Here is a 14,299-nt window from a genome sequence, read left to right on the forward strand (position 1 = left end):
TATCTTGAAACTAGCTTATGCCGCGACTGCCCCGTTTGAAAGGGAAATGCCAGTTGGCCATAGCAATTTTGGCCGTTAGGTGCCCACACATGAAACTATATGGAATCAACAGTATCTAATACAGCAATTTAAAATTTTGAACAAATATTATATCATTTTTCACAATAAGAATATGCTTTGCACTTTTGGGCCTAATCTCAGCGTTACCCTTTGTGTAGTCCACGCGGATGAACCGACCGCATGAAATACACAAATTTCAAACCCCTACTTTACCCCCTTAGGGGTTGAATTTTCAAAAACCCCTTCATAGCGGATGTCTACATCACAATAGCTATCTGCATGCCAAACAGTCCAATCCGTGTAGTAGTTTGAGCTGTGCTTGAGTGATAGATCACTTAGTCGGTCAGTTGTTTTTTTTATCATCATTTCACAGTATCACTTAATTAAACTTACCTATTAGAACTATTATCAAAGTTGCTATTGCAACTCATCAAGCTTTCTTATCATTTATAACTTATAATATGCTCTTGAACTTATACATATACCTACTAGTACCTACTTATGTTAATTGTTATACTTTAGAAGTGCTAATGTATCATACATAAAAAAACCTTAACCTTTTACCTTTTCTGTACGCAAAATGAAATCCCAAACAACAATGTTAACTTTTTTAACTTTTGCAGTTTCCCACTAAGTTAAATCTACTTATGAATGTTAAAATATTCCGGAAACTTGTTAAAGTAAGTTTGTTTCGTTACAGGAGGGCAACAGCGTCGTCAAACTGGATTTCCTTTGACTTCACCGCCATGGATTCAGAGAGGTAATTGATGTTTTTTTCCTGTCGTTTAATTTTTTATCATTAATTCCTTCAATTCAATAATTTAACGTACCTTCTAGGTTTTCTTTAGTTTTTTATTAGAATAATGTGACATTCCTTTAAGAATCATACAGGGAATCTAAGGACCTACGTAGCCCCAAAGAAGAAGACGAACCATCGATGTAGAAGAACTTATTAGAAACCTGTAGGGTACCTATTTTCGGTAGGTACCGAGATCTTTGTATTATTGGCTTGGATTTATTTAAAAGTTTCCTTCAAATGTAGACAAAAACTTCAAAATCTTTAAAAATCCATGGTTTGATATTAGTATTATCTTTTATCTATGGTTTAATATACATATTACTATTATATCTATGGTTTAATATTAGCATAGATTAGCAAAGTAAGCTTCACCTGCTAACAAATTAGAACTACCATCACGGCTTTCATTAAACTGTGAACTTTTCAAATAAATTTCCCCTCAAGCGTTTTGAATTTTAATGCGGCATTTTGCGACTCATGTAACCTATATTTTGCGTTTAAGCTAACTTTAAGGCCAGCTGCAGCGGCTTGACTTAGGTCCAATTTTAATTTATTCAATTTGAACTTTGTAAGTTTGCATTCTTATTTACTTGACCAGTTTAATGTACCTCTAGCATGATTTTCACTGTTTATGAACAAAATCTTTTGAACTATTTGATAGATCACCAATAGCTTAAAACAAAATTAATAAGTCATTTATATGTTCTAATTAATCAACGGATCCACGTGATATTTTACTTAGATATCGGTAAAGACCTGGAGTGTGAAAGTTGAAATAGACTTACTTATCCTGGAAAAACAATGAGTTCCCACGGGGTTTAGAAGTGCCTACATCCATGCGGACGAAGTCGCGGACACCATCTAGTCCAAAATGCACGAGGCACTTATCCCACTTCTGATTACAAGTTGTAACTAAGTACATAACTGTATCACTTAATGATTTCCGGAGTGTAGTTGGCACTTGGCAGGATATTAGTAGTTAATATGATTAATTTCGGAGCTGTAAACCCATTCGCGGCGGATAGGATTAACGGAACGTACAAGAAGGTACATATTTCGGCAAAATTGAAACGACATGACGGAGATTAGCATATCCCGCGGACTTGAAGTAATTAGCTAGAACTAGATACCGCAAGCAGTCGTCCAGGGCCAGGCGTGCCCGAAAATTAAGCCAATTGCCTATTTTATTTTCATTCCTCTGTCCAATACTATTCTGTAACTATATGGACGCCCTTCCAGCATCAGTTTCCCGCCCAATTTTAATATAGCTAATTTCAAGAAGTCAAGAGTGAATAGGCATCTAGGCGCTCCGTCTTCGGCTGCATTATCACTTGCCAGCAGTAGGGCGATTGTCTAAAACCTGCATCAATCATTTTTACAATCTCAATTGTTCTGATTGGCTGAATATGTGCCACAATGCATTGTTGCAACAAGAATCGCACAAATTTAGTCAATCAGAACAATTGAGATTGTAATAATAATTGATGCAGGTTTTAGACAATCGCCCTACTGATTGCAGCCAAGCGCTAGTCCATACTTAATATTTGAGCCTCAATAGCTCAACGGGTAAAGGAGTGGACTGAAAACCGTAAGGTCGACGGTTCAAACCCCGCCCGTTGCACTATTGTCGTACCTACTCCTAGCACAAGCTTTACGCTTAGTTGGAGAGGAAAGGGGAATATTAGTCATTTGACATGGCTAATATTCTTTTTTAAAAAAATGCGAAAGTGTGTCTGTCTGTCTGTCTACTAGCTTTTCACGGCCCAACAGTTTTGAAATTTGGTATAGAGTTAGCTTACATCCCGGGGAAGGATATAGGCTTGACATTTTATTCCAGAAAATCAAAGAGTTCCCACGTGATTTTAAAAACCTAAATCCACGCGAACCAAAGTCGCAGGCATCATTTAATAGACCTAAATAAATCTGTAATCTACAGAAGTATACCTACACGTATGTCGTTAAACCTATTGGGAATTCAGCTACCCTCTGAGTGCAAGCAAATGGGTGCTAAACCGCTTATTGAACGTAGTTTAATCCCGCTGCCGGTCCTGAAAGGCGGGCGGGATCGATTCACTGGCAATTTGGTAGGCAAATCCATTGATGGGATGATAGTAGGATAACTGTACCCGGGTTGCATATATTAAGCTCCTAGACTGTTGACTATGTTTTAATCATTTTCCGATTTTATACCACAGTGATAAAAAGGAATAGAGTTTTTGGCCTGTCTTCTTTTCGCCCTTTATTTCAGTTACTAATGCTATAGACTTGAAATCAGTACCCTTATCAGTACCTTTTTTATAAATGCGAGTGTGTTTGTTTGTCGGTTTGTTGGTTTGTCCTTCAATAACGTCGCAACGGTGCAACGGATTTCTGTGATTTTTTGCATATGTATAGATAAAGACCTGAAGAGTGACATAGGCTACTTTTTATCCCGGAAAATCAAAGAGTTCTCACGGAATTTTAAAAAAACCTTATTCCACACGTACGAAGTCGCGGGCATCAGCTAGTCCATACTAATATTGTTAATGTTAAAGTGTGTCTGTCTGTTAACTTTCACGGCTCATCCGCTGATTTTGACGAAATTTCGAACAAAGATAGCTTGCATCCCGAAGACGGACATATACTATATGTCCCATATACTACTTTTTGTAAAATTAAAGAGTTTCCAGGGGATTTTCATAAAGCTAAATCCACGCGGGCGAAGCCGCAAGCATTATTTTAGTAGTACTTAACAACATTTAATACTTAGAGCATCACAAAATACTAAATATGGGCATAATCGAACAAACGCATTCAAAGTACGAGATATTTCATCTCATAGATTTCGCCTAGATGAGTAGGTAAATATATTATGTTTAGCGAATCTTTTGTCTCAATGTTTCCATTTAAAGCATCTAGTCTGCCTTGAACTTTAAATAACAATCGAGCAGAAAATAGCATCGGTCATTTAGGTCACAATCTGTCTCTATCATACTTACTGCATTGCTGGTTTTCATGAAAGAGATGGTGAGTATTGTAGTCATTAATCTGTCAAAATGGTGTCTATACTTATTTGAAATATAGCATGTTCAAGAGCAAGATATTATTATATAACTAGTTACTAGCTGCCCTGGCGAACTTCGTTCCGCCTAACAGTCGATTCAAATTTTTTAAATTTTTCTTTCTGTAAGAACCATCCTCGTACTTCAAGGAATATTATAAAAAAAAGAATTAGCGAAATCGGTTCAGCTGTTCTCGAGATTTGCGATGAGCAACACATTTAGTGATTCATTTTTATATTATAGATTTATTTCTAAAACAATTTCATTGTAACAATATTTTCTTTGGCCAAATGGGAATGTTATATTGAAATGTAATATAAATCTCGCTCTACAAACTTTAATCAAACAAGATAGCTGGGTTGGTAGTTCACCCCGATTCAATTCAATATTATAATATTTCAACTGAATATTTTCTCACTCAGAAACATCGCTCAGAAATCTTCAATATTTAATTTATCTTCTTTACAAAGGAAACTGTAGGTACGATAAATCTCAATAATTAGATACTATGTATCTCGCACCCGGCTTTACTCACGTGTTTAGTCGACGTTAGCCCGAGGGGTCCTTTTTCAAAGAGAGTCAGTTCGCACACGCGTCGCGGTTGAGACGCGGTTGAACAGTGAATACAGGTTCCCTCGAAATTGAGTTAGATGAAATCACAAAGTGTTATTAGTATTAGTAATAATATAAATTCTATATTTAAATAAATTAATTACATAGCGAAAAAATATATTAAAAGATCTACTCATTATTTTAATTAGTCCGTAAAACAAGAAAGATGAAGCGATCTCGCAGACTATTTCATCCAGCCCACGCCGCGTAGATCCAAGATTCGAAATAATCAGCAAAATGCATCATTACCATCCTATTCTAATGGTATCGTTGTACCCTGAGGTTATCGCTAAGGAGATAAATCACGACCTATCTTTTGAAATCGGTAATTTGGATGTAGTGTAACACGCACTGAATACAGGTTCCTTCGAAATTGAGTTAGGTGAAATCACAAAGTGGTATAGGCAATAATATGAATTCTATATTGCAATAAATAAATTACATAGCGAAAAAATACATTAAAAGATCTGCTCATTATTTTAATTAGTCCGTAAAACAAGAAAGATGAAGCGATCTCGCAGACTATTTCATTCAGCCCACGCCGCGTAGATCCAAGATTCGAAATAATCAGCAAAATGCATCATTATTCATTACCATCCTATTCTAATGGTATCGTTGTACCCTGAGGTTATCGCCAAGGAGATAAATCACGGCCTATCTTTTGAAATCGGATAGCGTGTGGGTGCAGTGTAACATTGAATACAGATGATAAATCTTTCTGCAGATGCGTTTATGGTATTGCATCTATACCTAATCTATATGTGCTGTATATATACTCCTTACCTATGTTTAGTACTCACACCTTTTATAGGAGACTAGATGATGCCCGCGACGTCGTAGGTATGCGTGCATTAAGGTTTTTGAAATCCCGTGGGAACTCTATGGTTTTCCGGGATAAAAACCTATGTCCTTCCCCGGTATGCAAGCTATCTCTGCACCAAATTTCATCAAAATCGGTTAAACAGATGGGCCGCCTTTCGCATTCATAATATTAGTATGGATAGGTAGTCGAACGATAATAATAGTCATTCTGATTTACGATGTTTCAAAATAAATCGGCGTAAAATCGAGAATCGTCTTGTCGGTGGTTGAAGTATAAAAATCCGCATGATGTGCACTTTCCTCACCAATCGAGATATTCTCCAAATCCGTGCTACCTGCTACAACATACGACTTGCAAAGTTCTCCGTCTTCGCCACATTAAGTTGTAGCCCGCCATTTTCCAACGCCATTTTCTAGGCATGCGTGTTCCAATTTAGATTTCATTGCTCTCTTTGAGGCATGGTTGTCGTTATGCGCAAGCATATCCTGTAATTTATAAAATGCTTTCGATTTGGGGATGATTTACGCTAGACCGTGCCAGGCCCGAGCCGTGTCGCGTCCGAGGCACCAGATTGGGAATTTGTATGAGGTCACATCAGACCGTGCCGTGTCTGAGTCATCTGAGCCTCGTCGGTGTTACGTTTCTTCATACAAAATTGCAATCCGTGAATCGTCCGCCCGTCGGACGTGCCTCGAACGTGATACGGCTCGGGCCCGGCACAGTTTAGTATAGTATCATCTTATCAAATAACTGCGAAAGGCGACAAATGGAAATGAACATTATACTTTCTTAGTTGGGTAAAAATTTGCATTCTTTGGTATTAAAATACACATCGGTGGCTTTTACTTTTCTTATCACGTTCATACATGAATATAGTGTTTAAATTTAATGCTGCTGTCAAAGACTTCATAACACGCAGACAGGCACCCGATAGCAGGGAAAGTGTGCACTTGTTTCCGAGCCCTGTCTGTGCATAGATAAGCAGTAATTAGAATGATGCAATGCATATCATTAGAGCGGGTGTCGAGGAAAGTGGAAATGTGAAAAGTGTTGGTCGATGACTTTTTTATGATGAAAGCATTTATTTACTAAAGAGAATATATTATTAGTTTTCGAATTTTTCCTTTATTGGTGCTATAAGATATTGCTAGTTGCCTTCCATGATTCTAGGTCAACGGGAAGGACCTTATAGGTTTTGATTCCCTCGAATTGACAGATACGACAGACAGACAGACAGACAACAAAGTGATCATATGAGGATTTCTTTTCCTTTTGATTCACGAAACCCTAAAAGCTCAAAGATTCACGAGTGATCGCTTGTGACAATATAACAGAGCTTTGCGATGTATAATAAACGAGCTGCCCTGGCGAATTTCGCTCCGCCTAGCAGTCGATTCAAATTTTTTTAAATTTTCTCTCCGTAAAAACCATCCCCGTACTTCAAGGAATATTATGAAAAAAGAATTAGCGAATTCGGTTCAGCTGTCCTCGAGATTTGCGATCAGCAACACATTTAGCTATTCATTTTTATATATAGAGATATTGGGAGTTTGTTGGTACGAACAGTAATTTATCTGTAACCTAAAACGCTTAGCCAAAGCAAGAAAGAATGTATTCACTCTCCAGGTGTCATTTTGACAAATACTAATTTAACCTGGAAATGTTGGAATCGAATTATGCAGTTATTTTGAGCACAACTTTATTCGAATCTTTAACGGTAACACTTAGTAGAGTTTTATTTAGGTAGAGGTTTGTTTGAACACAAACATAATATTTCGTGTATACGAAGAAGTGTTTACATATTAGCGTATCCCGTGGGAACTGGACGCGATCCCGAAATAAATGACTATCAATACCTTTACTTTTACTAGGGGCTTGGAAACTATATGCTGCAGTATTTATTCAGTAGTTAATTATATTGTTCCCCCTTTAGGTATCTCCTAGGAACGACTGAATACAAAAACGTTGCTTTATGGAGCGGATGTTTTAATGGCAGTTTGTGACTTTTGGAAACTTTTTATGTGGTAGGTAAGTACAACAATTATATTGTTTCAATATGAGCTTTTTGGGTCTTTATCCTAAAATTCTTTGACCTTCTGAAATTGAAACGCAGTTTGATAAAATTTCTTTTATAGAAAATACTTTCCAAGATTTTTTGTAGATTTAATCGGAAATGGTTATTTTATTTTTCTGTAGTTTCGTTTTATTATCCCTTATGACACCTACGAGCGCGCTTCAAAAAATGGCGGCTCGTTAACAGGGTGGTATCTGTAGAGATATAATAGGTCTCCTCTCAGATTGAGAAGGGTTTTGGTCATAGTCTACCACGCTGGCCATGTGCGGATGGCAGACTTCACACACCTTTGAGAACATCATGGAGAACTCTCAGGTATGCAATTTTCCTTACGATATTTTCCTTTACCGTAGAAGCAGGTGATATTTAATTACTTAACACGCGCATAGTTCCGAAAAGTTAGAGATCGCCCGAGATCGAACCCTCGACCTCCGATTAGCAGGCGGACGTCCTAACCACTAGGCTATCACAGCAAATAGCAATATTATATTTATTTTATTAAATTCCTTTACAAATACTGCAGCAGGTTACTTTTATAGTAGATATACTTCATGCACGCCGTACATTATTAATTCCTGCAGCGTTTCTGAGGGAAATTTTCTCATCTGTGTAATATTAAATATTCATTAGTGCAATATTGCGATGGTAATCTTGTTCTACGCGACGTAGAGGTCTAGCCTAGACTAGTCAGATACCTAGTTCTTATTTAGATATTCATATTTGTTTAGTATTTATATTCAAGGTACGCACAACCTCGCTTTCAATGCTGATACGCGACGAAATAAAACTTATTTGACACATACAGCCGTACTCAGAGTCGTTTAATCGTTACTTTTAAGTTTAGTTAAAACGAGACAGAGTCTCTCACATAAATCTGTCTCGTTTTAACTCAATCTTAAGTAACGATTAGGGACTCTGAGTGCGGCTGTTAGATGCGTCAAATGCTAAGTTGTTTATGGCGGCTAGAATCGGAAGGTTGTAGGTTCAAATTCACTCGTAGCACCTTTTGTTGTCATATAATATTATTTACTTCTAGAATTAGGATAGTAACAATAAGTATCTACTTACTCCTCGCAAAAGCTGTAAGGGAAAATAAGAATGTAAGGCAAGTATAAGACTTTTCGTCTAACAGTATGGTCCAATCTAAATATATAAATGGAAAAGGTGACTGACTGACTGACTGACTGACTGGCTGACTGACTGATCTATCAACGCACAGCTCAAACTACTGGAGGGATTGTGCTGAAATTTGGCATGCAGATAGATGCTATTTTGACGTAGGCATCCGCTAAGAAAGGATTTTTGAAAATTCAACTCTTGAGGGGGTGAAATAGGGGATCGAAATTTTGTGTAGTCCACGCGGACGAAGTCGCGAGCATAAGCTAGTTTTTATTATATGATTAAAGAATTAAACTTAAAATCAGGATTTTATTACTTATCCTAGGTATCATTCATACGAAGTTACAGTTTATCTATAGGTAGTAGATTGTAGAAGAAAGAGATCAATGTATATACTTTTTAATCAAACGCAAAATACTTTTAAATATAATTAGTACATTACTGAAATTTATTTTTATAGGTTATTTGTCTGTTTTAAGTTCTGTGTATTTAAAATTATTTTATTTTAATTATTTATCAAAATTATTGTATTTTACGAAGAGCTTATAGAAGCTTTACAAGCGTCCGCATCCGTATGTGTATAGTACAAAGAAGGTAGGTAATCGGATTTTCGCTTCGTTAACTGTTTCCTTTCCGTACTAAAGCCCCTTTTTCACCACTTTTTCCGGCCATCTGTCACGTCTCACCGCCGATTCTATTCGTAAGGGCTCTTTCATATTGGAAGACCTTTCTATCAAACAATAAAGACTTTATTGTTTCATAGAAAGGTAAAAAGAAAAGGAAGAAAGGTAGGAAGGAAAAAAGTAACCAGCCAATGTTTCAAAATACGAAAACCAGACCTATGTTTAAGGTTTGATAAAAATTTCCTGTGAAAAGAAAGAAAAATCCTTGCTATATAGTCCCTATCTAGGTAGTTCAATTATTTGCCTGTCCTGTAAAAAACAGTTAACGGGACTAGTCTGGTTTCGTTTGCTAGCTCCTCAAGTATGGATTACGACAAGGGACACCCACAATAGCAATCATGATATCTTATCTTTATAATTTTACTCTATAGACGAATGTGACGTCTTATAAACTGGTGGACACAGTACAGTAGTTAAATAACCAATGTGTAAGTGTGTAAGTCGCATGAAGCAGCCCGAACTAGCTTCGTAAATAGCAGACGTGTCGCACATAACAGTTAACACATCAGTCACATTTACGAACATGCCTGATTAGAAAGAGTTGAATACATGATTAAAGTCCCAAGACATCGATTTACCGAACGCTTGAGCGCCCCGAAATACCTTTGTAAATAGCAGACGTGTCGTACTAACACATCGAATATTTACGAATATGCCTGAGTAGAAAGATTTAAGTAATTACTTGAAGTGTAGTCACGGGACGTCGGGTATTTACTGAGCGCTCAAGCGCTAACGCACCAGGCATTTACGAATATGCGTCCCGAACGAAGCATGGTCAGAAGAAAGTTTTGCTCGAATGGTTAGCCTGACGACGCACGGCAGCTTGAATCCATTTTAACTTACCTAGTGCTTGTTTTCTGGGGGTACTGGATAATTTATATAATAGGTATAATAATTTAGACTGGGCCTGCGATCCAAATTAAGGGTGAAATGAAACTTTCTGCCTTACCATGGTTGATACCACAGTTTTTCGGCTTCTTTTTCGCACCATTTTATTGGACGCGCATTGTCGGGGTGAGATAAAACTTTTTGCGTGACTGTTCCTTTAATCTTATTGTTTCAATCTTTAGGCTGCCTTCTCAGGTATATAAGAACTCATTAATTTCCATTTAATGAGTTTAGCGCCTTGCTTCTATAGTACGCAACAGGTCGAGATGGCTATCGGGGAGGGAACGCTCCGCACACCCGCACAACTCCCACGCTAACAATGCTAAATACACGTTCGTACCACATAGAGGCTTGGCATCAATTGTAATTTTTATGGAACCCACCATTTACCATAAGCTCATCACACCCGCACAACTCCCATATTATTTCTGGTGTAAAAGGTAAGTATCAAAAATGAAGCGATCCTAATTGTGGTTTCGTACATATTATCTCTCATTACGCATGCGTCTTGTCTGAAAATCCGCACTAAGTCAGCGTGGTAGACATGGCCAAAAAAAAAAGATTCTTATTCTGAGAGGATACCCGTGCTATGTAAAGAGCCGGGGATGGGTTGATCATGAAGTTCCGAAACTCATTAAATCACATTTAATGAGTTTAGCACCTTGCTACTATAGTCCGCGACAGGTTGAGATGGCAATCGGGGTATGAGATGAGGTGACGCCTCGCACACTCGCACGTCTCACGCGCTCGCCCGCACCGGGTTAGCGCGGGGGCTGTGCGGGTGTGCGGGGCGTTCCCACTCCGATTGCCATCTCGACCTGTCGCGTACTATAGTAACACAGTAGCACAGGCAGTAGGCAGTAGAACTGCCACCTTTTTTGAAAATGGGTAAAAATATTAATATTGTTGTTATCCGTCTTTTTGCAAATTGCTCCACTTCCAAAAGCTTTAGGTATATGGGCGTATAGATTTTACGAAAGACTCTTATATAACAGATCCTGTCCCAGTAACTTGTTGCTCCGAAATAAAACCTTTATGCACCTGATCCGTTGCCAAACAATACTGAACGACCTTGTCGGGCCGAACAGACACTCGTGACACTGCGTAGATCCATACAGTTCGGTGAAAAACATCAAATAGGAAGATGACTACTAGTCAAATTGGCGACTTTTTATCAAACGACAAAACGCTCGCTTAGTAAGGGAGCTTGTATGACATACCTAGATCTGACGCCATAAATATTTGACGTAATTTGATATAGTTTTATGGTTAAATCTTATATTTAAATTGGTTAGGTTAGGTTAGGTTGGGTTAGGCTTAAAACTAACAGAGGACTACGAATTTTGGAAGACCCGCTATTTAGATACATAATAATTCCTAAGAAATAATTTATTTTTGATATAGGCCTCATCCCAATTGTTATTTGATAATAATGTCTTAGCTTGAAAACGATTTCGTATGCAGCTCAAGCGCAGTCAGTGAGACAAAGATTTCTCGCGTTTTTGCAACCTTTAGTCGATGATCAGGTTCCGGGATCTCATAGGCAATCAGGGATCAGCCCCCCGATTGTGTAAGAAAAACATTCATCGTTATCGTAATCATCAACCAATCAAAGGGCAGAATTTTATGAATGAATTTGAAGAATGATTAACAAAGTATTACGTTACACCGCTGATTTTGATTGGGCTGATGATGGCATGACTACAATGACGATTCAGTTGTACTATAACCTAAACGCGATAATGTAGAAGTGGTAAGTATGACCTTTATTAAATAAAAAACAAAATTGCTTGGTGGCGCAGTTTGTACCTATTATACTCTATCCTGGTGAAGGAAAACATCGTGAGGAAACCTGCATGCCTGAGAGTTCTAATCCGCACATGGCCAGCGTGGTAGACTATGGCCAAACCCTTCTCACTCTGAGAGGAGACCCGTGCTCTGTAGTGAGCCGGCGATGGGTTGATCATGATGATGATGACACTCTATCCGCGGAAACAAGTTGGTATAGCGCTCTCTCTGTTACGTTATCCCCCATACAAATGATAGAGACAAAAATCTCAGTGGGCCATTTTGACACTAAAGCCTTCCAATAGAAGAAGCCCATTAAAAAAATTGGATCACAAAAATACCCTAGCATGCACACTACAGCAGAAAGTTCAGAGACCGTCAAAATGTTATCAAAAGTAGGTACAGCCGTTTCTAAACTGTATGTTTGCTAAGCCGTGTTTGTATTATCCACAAACGCTTTAATCTTCATACATTATTCAACCGGCGAAAGTAACTGTCAAAACGATAATTTTTGTACCTAATGGCTTTTGAAATATGGTTCGTTTTACGTTGACACATTTCGCCGGCTTGTAGTTGTACAGCACTTTACTACACCAGACGCAAGGGTTAGAATGTGTCTTGTAAACATTTTGGTGTATTGTGTAATGTGTTTTGTTTGTCAAGGTGCCAAAAACGGGTATTGTATGTGGCGCCTCGTTGGTTAGAAATGAGATCACTATGTCGGTTCTAGTAATAACTGGATCTTTGGTAAGGATTTCATATCGGTAGAAACTAGAAATATCTTATCGATCGCACTGCCAAGTAGAGTTTATTTTCCCTCTGTTTATCTGTTATTGTCTATGTTCTTAGAAACGAATTAAAGGCTGGAGACATTTTCTTACTTAGGTATCACTTAGGTATCTATTCTTTTTGGCGATGTTGATTTACTCCTTGAGTTTTAGATATAAACGAAAAAAGTCCACCTTAATTGATATTGTCTATATCTATACTATCTATCTATTAGGAAAAGTTGACTGACGGACTGACTGATCTATCAACGCACAGCTCAAACTACTGGACGAATCGGGCTGAAATCTAGCATGCAGATAGGCTATTATGACGTAGACATCCGCTAAGAAAGGATTTTTAAAAATTCAACCCCTAACATGGTAAAATAGGGGTTTTAAACTTATGTAGTCCACGCGGATGAAATCGCGGGCATAAGCTAGTATTTAATAATATTATAAAAGGAAAGATTTTTTTGTTTGTTTGCACCTTAAATCAATAAACTTTAAAATTACTTAACCGATTTTAGTTATTCTTCTTTGCCGTAGATGGGTAAAAAACATAAGACTTGCAAATATTTTCACCTGCGCGAAACGTTTCGCCCATCATACGTCACAACACGGAGTGTTTACTTATACCATTACAAACACTGATTGCCCAAGATGATTGATGTTCAGAGCGTCAAATTAATACAATAGATCCCTCCAACAAACAGCTATTCATCTTTATTACGATACAAGCTGATGCCCGCGACTTCGTACGCGTCGATTTAGGTTTTTAAAAATCCCGTGGAAACTCTTTGATTTTCCGTGATAAAAAGTAGCCTATGTCCCTTTCACGGTCTTAAGCTATACCCCTGCAAAAAATCACGTCGATCCGTTGCTCCGTTGCGACGTGATTGAAGGACAAACCAACCAACCAACAAACCAATAAACCAACATACCAACAAACCAACAAACAAACACACTTTCATATAAGTATTTTATAATAGGGGTAGTGATAAATCCACGTTGATTAATTGCAGCCTCATAGCTTCCCGACCTTTTCATAACAACTGGTCCCCAACTAGGTATAACGATTAAGAGCGTAGACCAAGTTTACGCATAATTTAATTATTTCCAGCCATTCGTAGGGTTTAACCTGGGTTTAACCGTTAATAACGCGATTTCCAGGTAATTAAAATACCTATACATATATCAATCAATAAAATTAAGCTCTACCTACCGATAGCAGATGTCAGACCAAGAATTTATATATGCCATCTTCTTTAAACTCTTGGTTTTCTATACACCTGCCAATAATTTCACCTGCGCGCGAATCTCCTCGGTCAATATCACGAGTGTTTTCTTATACCATTACGGACACTGATTGCCCAAGATGATTGATGTTCAGAGCGTCAAATTAATACAATAGATCCCCCCAACAAACAGCCATTCATCTTTATTACGATATAAATCCACGTTGATTAATTGCAGCCTCATAGCTTCCCGACCTTTTCATAACAACTGGTCCCCAACTATAACGATTAAGAGCCGTAGACCAAGTTTACGCCTAATTTAATTATTTCCAACCATTCGTAGGGTTTAACCTGGGTTTAACCGTTAATAACGCGATTTCCAGGTAACTGAAATATATTATAGCAATAAA

At 37.8% G+C, this 14,299-nt stretch overlaps 1 protein-coding gene across 2 annotated transcripts in view; it reads left to right on the forward strand.

Annotated features, from left to right (window-relative positions):
* Nucleotides 1-14,299, forward strand: part of LOC117997175 (uncharacterized) — a 119,575-nt gene that overhangs the window by 89,007 nt on the left and 16,269 nt on the right. For both annotated transcript variants that reach the window (XM_069498026.1, XM_034985362.2), the window contains exon 3: nucleotides 761-820. In XM_069498026.1, the coding sequence (XP_069354127.1) occupies nucleotides 807-820 (14 nt within the window). In that variant the 5' untranslated portion in view covers nucleotides 761-806. The remainder of the gene's footprint in view (nucleotides 1-760; nucleotides 821-14,299) is intronic.

This window comes from Maniola hyperantus, chromosome 4, assembly GCF_902806685.2.
Source record: "Maniola hyperantus chromosome 4, iAphHyp1.2, whole genome shotgun sequence".
Lineage (NCBI taxonomy): Eukaryota > Metazoa > Arthropoda > Insecta > Lepidoptera > Nymphalidae > Maniola > Maniola hyperantus.